Raw genomic sequence first — 15,186 nt, 5'->3', positions numbered from 1 at the left:
GGTATTAACAAATCTCCGCTTCCCATCTTTTTCATGACGCGCGAGATAACATTAGGTACACGTAATATGAAACAAAGCGATCCTAACCCAAACCTACATTAATTATAACTTTGCAATGGTCTTGGCACGATGTTTTAATTTTTTCGTTCCATTAATTTTATGTCTTTAACTTAGGATTTTCATTTATTTATTTATATTTATTCATTCATTTATTTCGTTATCCATTTTACTACTTCTCAATTGTTTATCTTATTTTATTTTGTTATTTACTTAGTTTTTATTTATTTTCGCCGAGTATCTTTACATTATTTTTGCGAATTTTATAGTCATTCGTGTCGACTTGTATACTTTATGACAAAATATTTCTAAGATACTTTATAATATTTTTAATGATGATCGTTTATTGCCATGTAGTTAAAAATGTTAAAGAAACTAGCGCGTGAACTTACAACAAGATGATTCACAGAGATTCTGCAGTCGAATGCTTTGACCGCTTCATTCTTTATTTTTTGTAACAATCGTTTACTGTGCCATAATAAAAGCAGTATAATATTTGCAGAAAAATATAATAAACTAAAAACGATCAAAAGTTTAACACGAAGTACAGTTCTAACAACTAGACTAATGGCTCTAATTCGAAACGCGGGTAGTTTTGTCGATGTCAATATACTGTACACTGTACAATTATTCTCATCAATATTCGGATACTCTTTACAATAGAATAACTTTTTTCAAATTGGAGCAAACGACGAACTTTTTTCAGAAGTTGGAAGAATTAGTTTACTAGGATTGGTACCTTTTCACCGACATAAATCTACAAAACGTCGATACGCCTAATATTTAATTTTAATATTTTAATATTTTAAATTTTCATTACAGAGTCAGATAAGAATATGTAAGAAGTGACTTTTACTATTTTTTCATAATTCTGATCAATTGCATCTTTAAAAAGCTTCCTTTCATACATTATCTAGTAAACTAACTCTTCTAACTTCTAAAGAAAAAAAAAAACGTCGCATGGTCGAATTAAAAAAACAATTGTTCTGTTTAAGGAGTGTCGGAATATTAATGAGACTGACTGTAAATTTTTTATATTTATTACACTTATTGTTACGCAGATAGATTATGGTAAAGTTTTTTGCCTCAAATTATAATGATTACGGAATATGTAGCGTGGCACTGGATAGTTAATCTCTAATTGTTTCTGTGGTGTGTGTTGTGTATCGTATTACTCGTGTTTATAGTATAAAGTATTTTAAATACTACCTTATGATATAATGAATTATAATACAGTATAATATAATACAATATAATGTGATATGGTATAATGTAGAGAAGTATAATAATAATTAAAATAGAGTATAATATAACAATTGAAATATCACAAATACAATCTGTTAAACTGACGTTGAAGAGTTACTTATGCCATCGACAACGTACAAAATAGACGTGATATATGACATTCAATGCTTTTACGAGTTCAACGTTTTGAGAGTCATCTGATCAGTCCATACCATTTTCGTATCGCATGCGATGTTATCGATTTGGTATAGTAGTGGCGCCACAGACGGCATATAGAACGTAGACGGCATAGACGTAATCACAGACAACGTATAGAATAGATGAGTATACAGCATAGATCTTGCATCTTATAGACTTCGTGCCCCATTTTCTGAAATATTGATTCTATAAAAAATTAGTGTTTCTTACGCCCCCTAGGATTTACAACGGTGTGTGTAGAAATTATATTCAATTCAATTAATAAAATTGGTAAAGTTGCGGACAAGTGTCCTACAGTCATCACGAGTAAAAATCTGTTGTATTTTTACCATATCTGATAGATGGTTACATGCTTTAATAATTCACTAAATAACACGTACTTTCCCAGAAAATGGAAAAAAAGTAAATTAATAGCCATCATAAAAAAAGATAAAGACGGCTCCTCATCCTCAAACCTACGACCTATAAGTCCTATACTCGACATAAGCAAAGTATTCGAAATAGTCATAAACAACCCTCTAGTCTCCTTTCGCACAAAAAATCACGTAATCCCAGAAAATCAATTCGGCTTCCGACATAAACATTCCACACTCTACGCAATAAATAAATTAATGTCGAACATCTGTTGGGCTCTCAACGCAAAGCAATGAGTAGTCGCCTGCTTAATAGACCTCGTAAAAGCATTCGACATAATATGGATCTTAGGCCTTATATACAAAATAATTAAGAAAAACTTTCCGAAATACCTAATCAAAATAGTCTGGAACATGATAACTAATAAATCCTTTGTAATGACCGATGGTTCGCACACATCAAGCAAACAATTTTTTATAGAAAACGGCTTACAACAAGGAATGTAAACTCTCCGCTATTTTTCAATATTTACAATAGCGACTTACTAAATCTCTTCAATCTTAATACATCCACCCATAAACGCTCTATAGCTTTCGCCGATGACTTAATCATCTACGCAACAGGTCGCAAAACCAAAATAATAAGAACGCAGCTCCAAGAATTCTTTGAAAAAATCAACGATTACTACCATACATGGAAATAAAAAATAAAAAATGGAAATTAAATTAAAAAGCCATACTGTTTAGACCCAAATTAAGTGAACTCGACTCAGTAGAAAGAGAACATTATAAAAAATTTCAATTAAGAGAAAAAACAAATGAAGGAGAACTCATACTCCACAAAAATTGTGAAAAATACTTAGGCGTAAATATAGATGACAAATTAATCTTCAAACAGCACATCGAAATTCAACTTGCCGAAGCAAGCAAAGCGTTCTGGAAAGCAAAAAGATTATTCTACTCCAAACATCTGAACAGCAGTGTAAAGAACCTCTGTTACCAAATACTAATTAGACCGATCATAACCTATGGTTGTCCACTCTGGTACAACATACCAGCGTTATTAATGAAAAAAATCCGGGTATTTGAAAGAAAATGCATCAGGGCTTGTCTGAGTACATACAGATCCAAACATAGTGACTTCAAAAAATACGTTAAAAACAAAAAACTCTACGATTTAGCCACCATATACCGCATCGATTGTCATATCCTAAAACTAACAAGAAATCACATCGCTCAAGCTGCAAAGATAAAAGAAAATAGCTTAATTTTCAGTTGTCTATTTCCAAACGAACTATACCATAATAATACACTCAAAGCAGGCCATTTCCCCCTAGAAGCGTTCTTATACCTAGATGAAAAGAAATTACCTCCAAGATCAAAACAATATACCCATAATTTACCACATAAAAACAGAAATAGGAATTAAAACAATACTTTACCAAGAAAATTTAAATGGACCATAAATACTAGGTGGAGATACAATATGGCTCTCCCGCAGAAAGACACAAAAAGCAAACACAGAAAAAACATAAAAAAGTATTGGTGGATATCGAAATAAAAAAAAAAAGAAACAGAGAGAGAAGCGCAAACGTCAGTAGCGTTCAATCTCTCTCCTTGTAAAATAAGTGTAAGTATTGTAAATATTATAAATAAATCTAAATGATATCCCCCTTACCCTCCCCATCCTCTAGCCCCCCCCGTTCCCTTGGCTCCTTAGCCCCAAAGGAACCAAAAGTAGGCTACCAATCTGTCCTGTTTTGCGACCAAGTTTTCAGGACAGAAAAAAGAAAAGAAGACAATATCGCATAAAAGTACCGCTTTTGAGCGGCTTAAATTAAATTACAAACTGTAATGTTAAAAATGTAAACCCAACACAAAATATGGTATGGCTACATCGTACCGTCGCGTAACGGTACTTTTGCCAAAACCACTTTCAAACAGAAATTCATTGTTTATTGTGAATACACATGTGTAATTTATATTTTTCTTGGGCAATAAACATTACATATACATATATATACATGGTTACGCGTTAAACTAGAAACGATATATGTAATACGCATGTATTACATTGCGTTTTAGGATATTTAACAATTTGATGACAGCAGTTAAATTTTCATATGACATAAGTTCAATTATACATCAATTAAAAATGAATTTATCAACTTATATTTTCTGCTGCAACATAACAACGAAAATTTTATCAATTTCTGAAATCTTTTTTATACTTTATTTAAACACAATCTGGCCAAAACGATTTTTATTCATCCATATAATCACAATAGTTGTGTATGTAATATAAACCATAAAGCATCAATAATATTATGAAGATTTGATGAAAAGAAAAAGTTCAAATATGTGGTGTGGAACATGTAATTAGAACTACCTAGATTACTGCATAAATAACGAATTTAATGAAAAATGTTCCTGATAAAAATTGAATGGTTTCAAGGAGAACATAATTTGACGTGATTAGTTTTTGGTAATTAGTTAGTCTTCATCTCCAATTTCGATGATTTCTGAATATGTCATCAAGGACAATTTTTCAAAACAACAATTTTTTCCTTAAACTGTCCTTATTAGACATTGAATCCCGCACATATATGTGTATCTATGTGATGATGTGTGACACAGTCGCAAATATAGCCGACACGTTCACTACTTTGCCTGCCACTTGGTGATCTGTTTACACCCATCAGCCATCGATCTGCTTATTTTTATACCATAGTTTGCGAATCTAAATAAATAGCTACGAAAACCTTATTCACAACTGCATACGCGAGGCTGTAAGAATATTATACTTCAGTATAAATCTAGCTGTAGCATAAAAGATTTGATTCTTTGCTTGTCTGCACCTCCGAATTTGTCAATTATTCACTATCTGTATTAAAGTTGTAAAACAGTTAAGAAATGTAACCATAATGAAATTATATGAATTCTAAATTTATGTAATAATTACGACCGACTGATACACTTTTTAATTCAACAAAAAATAATTCACAACACGTAAGATAAACCTAACCCAATTTTAAATCCAACATATTGATGATATTCATTTTTAATTGAATTATAACGGACATTTCTTGCAACCTTACATATATAATTGTGCAGGGGACCTTTAAGTTCGCCAAACCGTTGTTAGTATGCAGAAGATAAGCTGCCGGCGACCGGTAACCAATACTAACATATGCGCTATTACAACACACAACTATAGTCAGAACCCACTATAGCGGTACCGGCAGTTTTTTCACGAAATCTCGAAAACCAAGCGAATCCACTCATTCTATGTATATGAAAAAGTTGCCCAAAATATGGACTTCTACACATATCCAAAAATCATCGAAATCAGGAGGTAGGCAAAATAAAAATAATAAAAGCATATTCTATTTCTAATGACCTTCTGAACTATTTTGTGAAAAAAATTACCACTTACAACTTCCCCGATTGTGAGTGTTTTGGGAACTAATACGATTGAGCTAATGAGAGGAAGAGGAAGGGGGAGAGGGAGGGAGGGAGAGAGAGAGAGAGAAGGAGAGAAAGAGAGAGAGAGAGAGAGAGAGAGAAGGAGAGAAAGAGAAGGAGAGAAAGAGAGAGAATCCCTCATATCGGTCTAAAACTACCGAGCTATCCGAAAACTGGTCAAAATCTCATGCATTTTGATTATCAACATGTAACTTTATCACCAATTTAACTTCCTCAACTATATATTTTATATGTAGTACTAGCTACAACTACTAGTACTTACTAGTTACTAGACAAGCTAGTAACTTGGCTTCCGTACTAGACAACGCTACTACCGACTGCTTCCTCAAGTATCGACTTATGGTGCCCTCACAGAATTTTATTACATATTCGGACGTACCTCTCCTCGTCTCCGGATCCCCTGTATAATTTGCAGCACAGGAAGCCATAAATATATATAAGTAATATATATTTTTTCTTTGTACTCTGCGAACACCTAAACGTTTTTTTAGCATTCGTTGTCTCCATTCAGTGATTTCTCCGTACATCTACTATTAAATCTATGGCATAATTCATATCGTATCGTATTTTGTTGGCCAAACATAGAAGACTCTCTACTGCTTCCAGAAAATTGAAAAGTCCTATTTTATTGTCAGATATAATGATTCATTCACCTGCATCGGCGTAGTCGTTAGTTTTGCATTTTACATTCCGTAAGATTCAATACCTTCTTCGCGTAGTTCTTTTGTAAGCCTTATTTCTTTTCCCTGTTTTCTGGATCTCCATCCTCAGAAAGCTGGTTGGTTTTTCAATATTCATATCAAACTCATGAGTCAATTTTTTCCATAATCTTTGGTTTCTCTTAAATTTTCTTCCACTACAATTCTGTTATGTATATAAATAGCCAGGATTAAAGTATGTCACGAAGTGTTTAAAACAGCAAACGAAAACATTAAAATTTATAACTTTGTAATAAGTTTATTTACAGGATAGCAAGGAGCAAGGAGGTAATAATTACACACTTGATCGAATGTTGAATGACAATTAAAACTCTTTATTGATTTCCATGGTGCTTTTATACATATGGTTTATCAGGCAACTGGTATGCCTGGGAATTAATTGATTAGAGTGGGGCATTTACTATGCCAGTCATGAATATGGGAATCTTGCAACTGAATTTAGAATCATGTGGTCTGAACTAATTTGTAAATCACGGTTGCTGCACTTAATAAGAAGATTATGTTCCTTTGCCAAAGGTGACGAGTGTATCTCTGGGAATATCTTCTCGGGTTTACTAGTACTTATATCTATTATTCTGTTGTACCAGTAGGAGTTGATTGATTTGTTAAATTTTTTGACTATTTTTGGGAGGATATGTAGGCAATGATTACAGATCTGTAAAAGGTGACTAGAATGATTCTGATCCTCTGATATATGATCCTTACGAATATGTTTTTATTTTAGAAATTACATATTTATCTATAGAATTATATGTTTCATTAATAATCTTTGGGGTAGAAATTTCAATAACAACACAGATGTGTTTATTGATTCTCCTAGGTATGAGTCAATTTCGGGAACCGACAATTTATGGTTGTTTAGTATTAAATAGGGGAAATTTCATAAAAGATGTTCTCGATATAGTTACAAGCCACATTTACTAAAATTATAGTGAACTGATTTATTAGGAAGAATAAATTCTATAAGAACTTGGCTAGTATCTTTGATTGAAATGAAAAATAACAATATTTTACTGTCATATCAACTATCACTAAATCTATAACGGAGTTAGATTTTTGGTAAGAAGGTTGAGATCAATTGTACAGTTGCATTCTATATTGAATTTATCTATCTAAAATCCATCTATATAGGGTCTTTTCCACGGTTGTTATTAATATTGTTTCCCCGGGTGTACTTTTAGCATTATGGTTTCCCGCAAATAAATAGAAAATATTAACGCTACCATGTTCAGATTATATTTGCGAAATCATATTTACGCGATAGCAGCTGTCAAAGTGTTAAAATCTGATAAGTTTAATTTTGAAAATAAAATATCCAGCTGTTCATTAAATTCTACTTTAAAGATGCATATATAGATATAATAAAGAAATTATTATCTTTCTGTGCTTTAATTTTAATTATTATAAATTTGATACGACTGTTATATGGGATTACTGGTACAATATGTATATTGGAAGTTGAAGAATTTATGGATCAGTATACCCGTTTCACCACTGAGCTTTGTGCCAGACCTATACTCTCTTATGAACTTATAAATCTGAAAATACATTTTTTGACAATTTCTCGGAGTAAAGAACCTGAGACGAATCATTTTCGAATATTTCCTTGAAATAAGATTTAACAATTAACCTAACACACAGCAGACCCGCCTTAGACGTTAGGGTAAAATAGAACGTTTAAGCTTACATACATACATATATATATATGTATATATACGTATATATGTGTTTATAAGAAGTGTTCCAAGACGGGGCACTTGCGAGAAGCTCTTGCATGAAGTCATACCGATGGTCCTCTGGTGGACGAGTAGGAAGTAAAGTACAAAATGAAACACCGATCAATGAATGGCGACAGTGTGCATGCTTGATTAGACAAGAACTGAAGGAGCTTCTATGCAGCGTACTGTTTCTATTCTTATATCGCATTTACTTACTTCATAACATATGACTCGTGTACTTTATCTTTATATATATCTTTATGAATAAAATCGTTGAAACCAACTTTACACAATTATACTAACAGCGAGTTCACGCGGTAACGTAACAGATGAAACCATAACCATGGCTTATACAAAAATATCTAAAGTTAAAGAAGATGATGTGCTTGAATGTTTCCTTTATCCAAAAATTTGTTATACAAAACCTTCAATAACTATAACAGAGGAAATTCTCTTACAAGAAATTACAAAATTCAATGAAGTAATTGCACCGTATATTGAAGGTTATATTTGGCATAATGATAATTTAATTTTTCATCCTAGAACAAAAGAAGCATTATTATTGGAAAAGCTTATTGAAAATTCTACAACTGTAGGAGGTAAAACGTTTTAATAACTTATTTAAAATATACGATTATTATAACAAATGTACATAATTATAATAAATGTTCATTTTTCATTCTTGCAGAATGTAATATATTGCCTCACATTTATATACGCTTACGTTTTGATGAAGATATAAGTGATGAATGGTTTGTGGTCTTTCTGATATTTAAACTTACCCAGGCTTTTAATGGATTAATTGCTAAAGTTATAGATTCTGACGGTGAATTTCTTTTAATTGAAGCTGCAAATGTTTTGCCCCCATGGGCTAATCCTGAAACATGTGAAAACCATGTATTTGTATATAATGGTGAATTGCACATTATTCGCGAAAAACATAAAACATGGTTGGATTTGTTAAATAATCTTTGGGAGAAACCATATTTTTACAGAGCTTCGGAGAAAGTACAAGATGTCTTAAAAAGACGAATTAATATTTATCCTAGTGAGATTGAAAAAAGACATCACAAGGCTCGAGTCTTCTTACCTGAGAAAGCAGTTTCAATACTTCGACAAGAACCAAGACTGATTGCATTAATTATTCGAACAATTTGCCACTCTGATCCACTTGAAAGAAAAGTAAAAGTTTAATATTATATAAACTTGTATACAACTATAATTTGGCTTATTTCATAAATTTTTATGTATTGTAGGTTTGTCGTGCTATGAAATATTTTCCTCCTGAACAACGTATTATGGTTAATGTAAAAATGACTAAATGTTTGTATGCAATGGCAAATCATTGTAGATATACTGGAGACCCAAGGACAGGCTGGAATATACCCCCAATAACTTATTCAAAGTATAATGCTCACATACTTGGAATTAAAATAGCATGTGGTTTAGAAATGTTAATTGCTCGTGCAAATGAAGAACTTAGAAGAAGAGAAAAAAGATCAGTTAATAATTCTGAGAAATTAAAAGCAAATGAAGATGTTTTAAATACATATTTAAGCCGTTTAGAAGTTAATGGCTATTTTAAAAATCTTTTAAAAGGTAGCGAAGAATATGAAAAACTCTTGAATGCAGCAAAAGATTATTACTTTAAATACTTTAATCTATATAATTCTATTACCGACATTAATAAAAGTGATGCTGAAAAGGTTTTAGAAGCATGGGAAAACATACAGTCCAATGATGTTGAATTACATGGTAATTTTTTGAAATTAATATTTCATTTATTACTCAGTATTTAATTATTACTTCATATTATACTTAATACATAGCACAAGATGAAGCTGCATTAAGTCCTGCAGATAGTGATAGTTGGTTAAATGTAGATCCAATACAGTTAGAAACATTTTTGAACGAAAAGTGGGGAAATACTAAAAGCAAGAAACATAAACAAGAATCATTAAGTCTTAAAGAAAAAGTACAGATGTTCTTAAATCAAAATAGTGATATTGATGGTGTACAATTTTTAGAGTATGTTACACTTGTTAAAATTTTAATAATATTACAAGTGTGTATGTGTAATCTATATATTTCTTTGTTTTCAGAGATCTTTCAACAGAAGTTGATGGAATGTATGATCCAGAGGACAATGGAAAAGTTGAATTCGATGCAGACATATTTGATAGTACATTACGAGGAATATTAGATTTAGCTGTTCCAGGAAATGAAGGAGAATTTGAAGGAAGTTCAGAGGGATCCTTGGGTGAAGATGATGAAGATAAAAGAAATGAAATGGACAAATATATGCGATTGTTAAATTCAGAAATACAGTCTCAAATAGAAAAAGATGAAGACTCTGAGACAAATAAAAGCTCTGATGTTATAGAAGATAATTTGTTAAAAAGTATTACAGAAGAAGCAGGTGGTTCAGGTCCAACTGGAAATATAATAGGTAGACCTGCTCGACAACTTCTGCACTTACAATTACAATCACCCACTACAGTACCTCCTGATTTACAAAGTTAATAATTTTATCTAAATATTAATATTTACTTAAACATGTTAATGATTGTTAATAGAATGAAATTCCTGCTAGCCATTTTATGCAAAATATGTATTTATTATTTTGAAAGCAGATGAAATTTAAGATCAATAGCACGTTTATCGTTAACAACAAGAAAGTAACTTTATACATAGATGTAGTATTACAAACTCACAATTTTTTAAATATTTTTTTAACTGTTATAAAATATTTATATTTTATACTTGACTTTTCGTTTTTTTTTAGTCTTTATTATACAAAAGTATGTTTAATTACAATATTAAATGAAATACATGAATGTATATATCTATGTGTGTCATGTATGTACATATTAAAATATCATTATACTTTAAAATATTCCAGTCTGCCAGACTATAACAAAGGTCATTAATTATTTAAATGATGGATTTAACCACTTTGGAATTTTACTTCCTTTTTCAATTAAGGATTCATTATTTGTTGGTGTATTAAATGTCGATCTACTATTTGTATCATTATTTATATTCTCATTTTTATTTAGCATTGATTTCCTAAAACAATAATATAGTACATTAAACAGTATTTATACATGTAGAATTATGACAAGGAGTCAGTACTTATAAACGTCACTTACCTAACATTAGCTACTTGCAGTTCAACTTTCTTAGGATCTGTAAACTTTTCTTTTACATCCAATTTAAGAGCTGATGACCCAGAATAATAAACGATAGCACAAGGAACTAAATTCTCATTAACTAAGCGAGAATTAGGGTTCAAACTACGTTTCGGTGGCGTAGTAACTATTCAATAAGAAAAATACATATTTATGTATTATTAACTATAATAAACATATACTTTCGGGATGTATAATATGTTACATAATATAAATCTATAATAAGATTATTGTACTTATAATAAGATGAATTTAAAAATTACTGTGAACTAAGTTCTTCTGAATTCATAAACAAAATTTTTTTGTAAAATATTACATTAAGTCTAGGGCTTTTCTAAAAATGTTTTCTTTTTTAATTTTTATAAAACAAAAGATATATAAAAATATATAATAAAAAGATATATTTATATGCTTTTGAAATATTGCTTTTACTTACAAATTATGAAGTCACTATTTGCATCAATTAAATAGCATTTTATAAAATCTTTGATTGCTTGAACAGTTTCCATTGGTTGAAATAAACCCTGCAGAACAAATTGATCTGGAAATTGTATACGGATAATTGTATAATGATATTTATTTAATTGATTTAATATTCGCTTTTCTTGATTGGATTGTCGTTGAATATTTGTTAGGAGAGGTGCTTCTTCTAATTCTTTTCTATAACGTTTAGCATCTCTTAATAATATTTTTGCATCATCAACTGTTAGATCATAAAAATCATCTGGTAATTCATCTCTAAATTTTCGTTGAATTGTAGTTTGATCGAATACCAAAGCATTTCTTTCACCTAACTGCAATAAGAAAAGAGAGAGAGAGAGGTTGTATGTTTTACACAACAAGTACTTAAATTTTAGTATACATAAATCTTACGAATTCTATATTATTTAAATCATCTGTTTCATGTTTGTTGCATGGCTGCAATAAAATTTGGTTTCCAGTATAGTTATCTGTACTAGTGGATGGTATTATATTATTTTCATATTCTCTTTTCATTATTTTTCTCTCTTCGTTCTGAGAACATGTTTTTAATTCTCCTAGTTTCTGTGTTTGCTTTCCTGTAGAAGTCATACATTCTGATGTTTCATTAGTATCTGCAATTAATGAATATTCATTTTCAGAATCTCTTTTATGTATATTGAAGTTTTCAGCAATCTTAACTGTTTTCGATGTTGTCAAAGCAATATTACCTATGCTTTGAGGTCGTTTTTGTATTAATCGTAATACAGCTTTACCATTGACGAGTCCTAATGATTTCAGAGTAGTATTTTTTAAAGCTTCTAATCCAGAAATCTGTAAAAATCATAGCATAATATAAAACGGATTTTATACATCTTAAATTTTATCTCAATTTCATAATTGCATAAAACTTCTTAATAGACTCTGATATTCTACAATATTTTCTGTAATATTATTACACATTTAATATTATAAACAACAAAGTAAAATACTATGGATTACATATTAAAAAATTTGTATAAATGTACAATTTATTTAATTTTGTTTTTCATGATGTATACAAGTAATGAATAAATCCACACAGGTTTTAATAAAATATATATTTAGTAGTAGATTAGATTTTTTATTAAGTAATAGAAAAAATGCTAATTTTATGTAGAACTCCCATTTTAAGCAACGAATTCAATAAATTCTAAATCTAAATCTGAGTCCTTACAGAACAACAAACTATTTCAGAAAAGTTGATATATGTACATGAATTGCTTATTTAAATAATTGTAAGTACAATAACAAAGTTCACTAACATTAAAATCAATGTGCTTCTTAATATGTAAAGATCATTGTAACATAAATTAATCATCATTGTAATAAATTTAAATAAACAATATATTTATATATATGTAGAAACATTTCTAATTACTGTTTAACATAAAGTTTATTATTAAATTAATTATATTAACAATAAAATAATATACTCATACCTCACGATGCATGTAAATTAAAATAATTTTTTCCAAATCTTCATTAAAATTTACATGTTTTAAAACTTCAGCTAATGTTACATTAGGTGTAAATTCACTCATTAATCTTTCCCCATTTTCTAACTGTATACCTATTGTGACATTGGAAATGGAACGTATTTTTGTACAAGGTACCATTTCTAATTGTGCATTATTTGCTAATCCGGCAAATCGTAATATAGCATTAGGGTCCAATACATGATTAAAATGTCTGTAAAAATGAAATATATTCAATTAAAGTATATATTTTTATAACATACAATGACTTCTTTTTATGATAATACCTACTTAAGGTCATAAGAATCTACATTGTATCCATGCTTTTGACACACCTCTTCCAGTATCTATGAGAAAAATATTTTACTTAACATTAACATAACGAAATATTTATCAAAATAATTTCTTAATATTTTTACTGCTTACTTGTAGTATTGTTGTATTTGGAGTTACTCCAACATTTTGTCGACGACCGTTTGGCACAAGTACTATGACGTTTTTATTTGTAGCCATAATTGTTAATTGTTTGTGTTAACCGCTTTAATCATACATTTAGAATAAAAATTTAAAATACAACATAAGGCATCAAAGCAGATCACATTACATGTAACTAACAACAGAATAAGACAGAAGAATTCAAATACTCTTTATGTCTATACCTAAATATTTAATGTCAAAAAGAATGTTGAATGCTATAGATGTTCCTTAACGTTTTATATTTAAATACTAAAAATGGCAAGTTAAATGGTGTAACAATACACTTGCATATCTTTTTATAAAAAAGGCCAAGCATCGAATATTTTGCTAAGTAAAAATATTTTTTATAGAAACTTGCATAAATTATATAACATCTTAGTTATTTATTTCTCTTTTAAAAATCTATGATATACAATTTTGCACAGCCTAACCCACGATCACGATGTATGCAACCGTGATAAAGCCGAGCATAAGACTTTACTTTTGGCGAGGGAAGGGGGGGATCACCTCCAGGAAGCGGGGAAGATGGTCATGTGGTAATTTGGGGTCGTATTAGTTATTGGTTCGAACATAAATGCGTAAAATTTTGAGAAATTCAAAATTCATATCTCACTTTAATTTGTTCGCAATTATAAATGGTTAAAAGTTAAAATCTATGGGTATGAAAAATTTTATCGTAAAATGTTAATTTAATTAAATAAATATTGATAATTCATTTTTTAGTAAATTGTGCAATTGATAATATCTTCTGCATAGTAAGAGTAGAATGCATTATCAATAATTTTCATAACAAAATTTCTTCAAACCTTAAATAAAACTAGTTTATTGAATATAGTCAACATACTTGCTGAATTATCGATACTTCCTTTGGCAATATGACAATCTTATTTTAATATATCTATGATATTGATAGAAATTATTATCGAGAGGATTTTGTTACAATACGTGATATTTAAAATTTTTAAATAAATTGTGTCCAATAGAAGTATTCAGAACCTAAACAGTTAAATAAGTAACCGAATTTTTGGCAGAACTTCGGTTTAGTGGACATAAAATTATTGCCGTTCTCTATTGGAATTTAATGATTTTCAATGCGTAAGATCTAAAAATGCAAGTTTTGGTTTTAGGAATGCAGCAGTTTAAATCTTATGCGTACGTAGTGATTTATGTTCTGTTTATGTTTATGTTCTCTCTTGTTGTCAAGAGATGGCGTTTGCAGGGGCTAGGTGACTTCATATTACCGGAGAAGAAATGAGAGTGTTCACGCCCATAGTTTTCAGTTTAACTAACAAAATGCTGAGTTTAACTAACATTGGCATATATAAGAACTTATAAAATTAAGGATCTGCCCTGTTTGGTCGGAGTTTAGCATATACGAGAGCCTACGTATTTAAGCTTAAAGTTAGGGTCTGCCCTATTTGGTTGCACATAGATAAGAACGTATTGAGTTCTACGCTACAAGAATCTATTTAATTGTACGGTTCTGCGGAAAAGTTCATATCTACTTTTCTATTCGACATAGATAAGTGTGAGAATGACAAAATCGCACAATAATGAAACTAATTATAAGTTACCTAAGATAGAGAAATTAATTATTTAATATATCTTTTTAGAGAGAAAAAGGGAAGATTCCCTTTCAAACGATTATGGATTAGTGGAATGATGCAATAATTTAAATATTTTTTCATTTAGATCTAAAACTAATTCTTGGTAATTGGTATGTCAATTGTAATGACATGAATATTTTCTCACCGTCGCATGGAATT

General features: G+C 30.0%; 2 protein-coding genes across 3 annotated transcripts; one reads left to right on the top strand and one right to left on the bottom strand.

Annotated features, from left to right (window-relative positions):
• The first annotated feature begins 7,885 nt into the window (after nt 1–7,885).
• Nucleotides 7,886–11,229, top strand: ecd (ecdysoneless cell cycle regulator). The gene is made up of 5 exons (XM_069118114.1): nt 7,886–8,375; nt 8,465–8,958; nt 9,033–9,531; nt 9,606–9,804; nt 9,879–11,229. Exons 1-5 carry the CDS (start codon nt 8,120–8,122, stop codon nt 10,297–10,299), a joined length of 1,869 nt encoding a protein of 622 aa, XP_068974215.1. The 5' UTR covers nt 7,886–8,119; the 3' UTR covers nt 10,300–11,229.
• LOC138182363 (tether containing UBX domain for GLUT4) lies at nt 10,545–13,914 on the bottom strand. 2 transcript variants are annotated; one of them, XM_069118115.1, is made up of 8 exons: nt 13,604–13,914; nt 13,370–13,479; nt 13,235–13,290; nt 12,908–13,157; nt 11,841–12,260; nt 11,404–11,761; nt 10,929–11,094; nt 10,545–10,845 (listed from the first exon to the last, which is right to left on the bottom strand). In XM_069118115.1, exons 2-8 carry the CDS (start codon nt 13,454–13,456, stop codon nt 10,707–10,709), a joined length of 1,476 nt encoding a protein of 491 aa, XP_068974216.1. In that variant the 5' UTR covers nt 13,457–13,479; nt 13,604–13,914; the 3' UTR covers nt 10,545–10,706. The 2 variants fall into 2 exon arrangements, with proteins under 2 accessions (XP_068974216.1, XP_068974217.1); XM_069118116.1 differs by having other exon boundaries at nt 11,841–12,061; nt 12,158–12,260; nt 13,370–13,912.
• Nucleotides 13,915–15,186: the final 1,272 nt, after the last annotated feature.

The sequence above is a fragment of the Bombus flavifrons genome, chromosome 8, assembly GCF_040668555.2.
Source record: "Bombus flavifrons isolate JBK064 chromosome 8, iyBomFlav1_principal, whole genome shotgun sequence".
In the NCBI taxonomy this organism is placed as follows: Eukaryota; Metazoa; Arthropoda; class Insecta; order Hymenoptera; family Apidae; genus Bombus; species Bombus flavifrons.
Note: the sequence above shows the minus strand (reverse complement) of the source record. Positions and strands in the feature narration are given on the sequence as shown.

Coding starts and splice junctions, on each gene's coding strand:
- ecd (XM_069118114.1), top strand. CDS start 8,120: ATGGCTTATACAAAAATATCTAAAGTTAAAGAAGATGATGTGCTTGAA. Junction 8,376..8,464: donor AAATTCTACAACTGTAGGAG/GTAAAACGTTTT, acceptor TCATTCTTGCAG/AATGTAATATATTGCCTCAC. Junction 9,532..9,605: donor CAATGATGTTGAATTACATG/GTAATTTTTTGA, acceptor CTTAATACATAG/CACAAGATGAAGCTGCATTA.
- LOC138182363 (XM_069118115.1), bottom strand. CDS start 13,456: ATGGCTACAAATAAAAACGTCATAGTACTTGTGCCAAACGGTCGTCGA. Junction 13,291..13,369: donor CAAATACAACAATACTACAA/GTAAGCAGTAAA, acceptor TTTTTCTCATAG/ATACTGGAAGAGGTGTGTCA. Junction 11,095..11,403: donor AAATAGTGACTTCATAATTT/GTAAGTAAAAGC, acceptor CTTATTGAATAG/TTACTACGCCACCGAAACGT.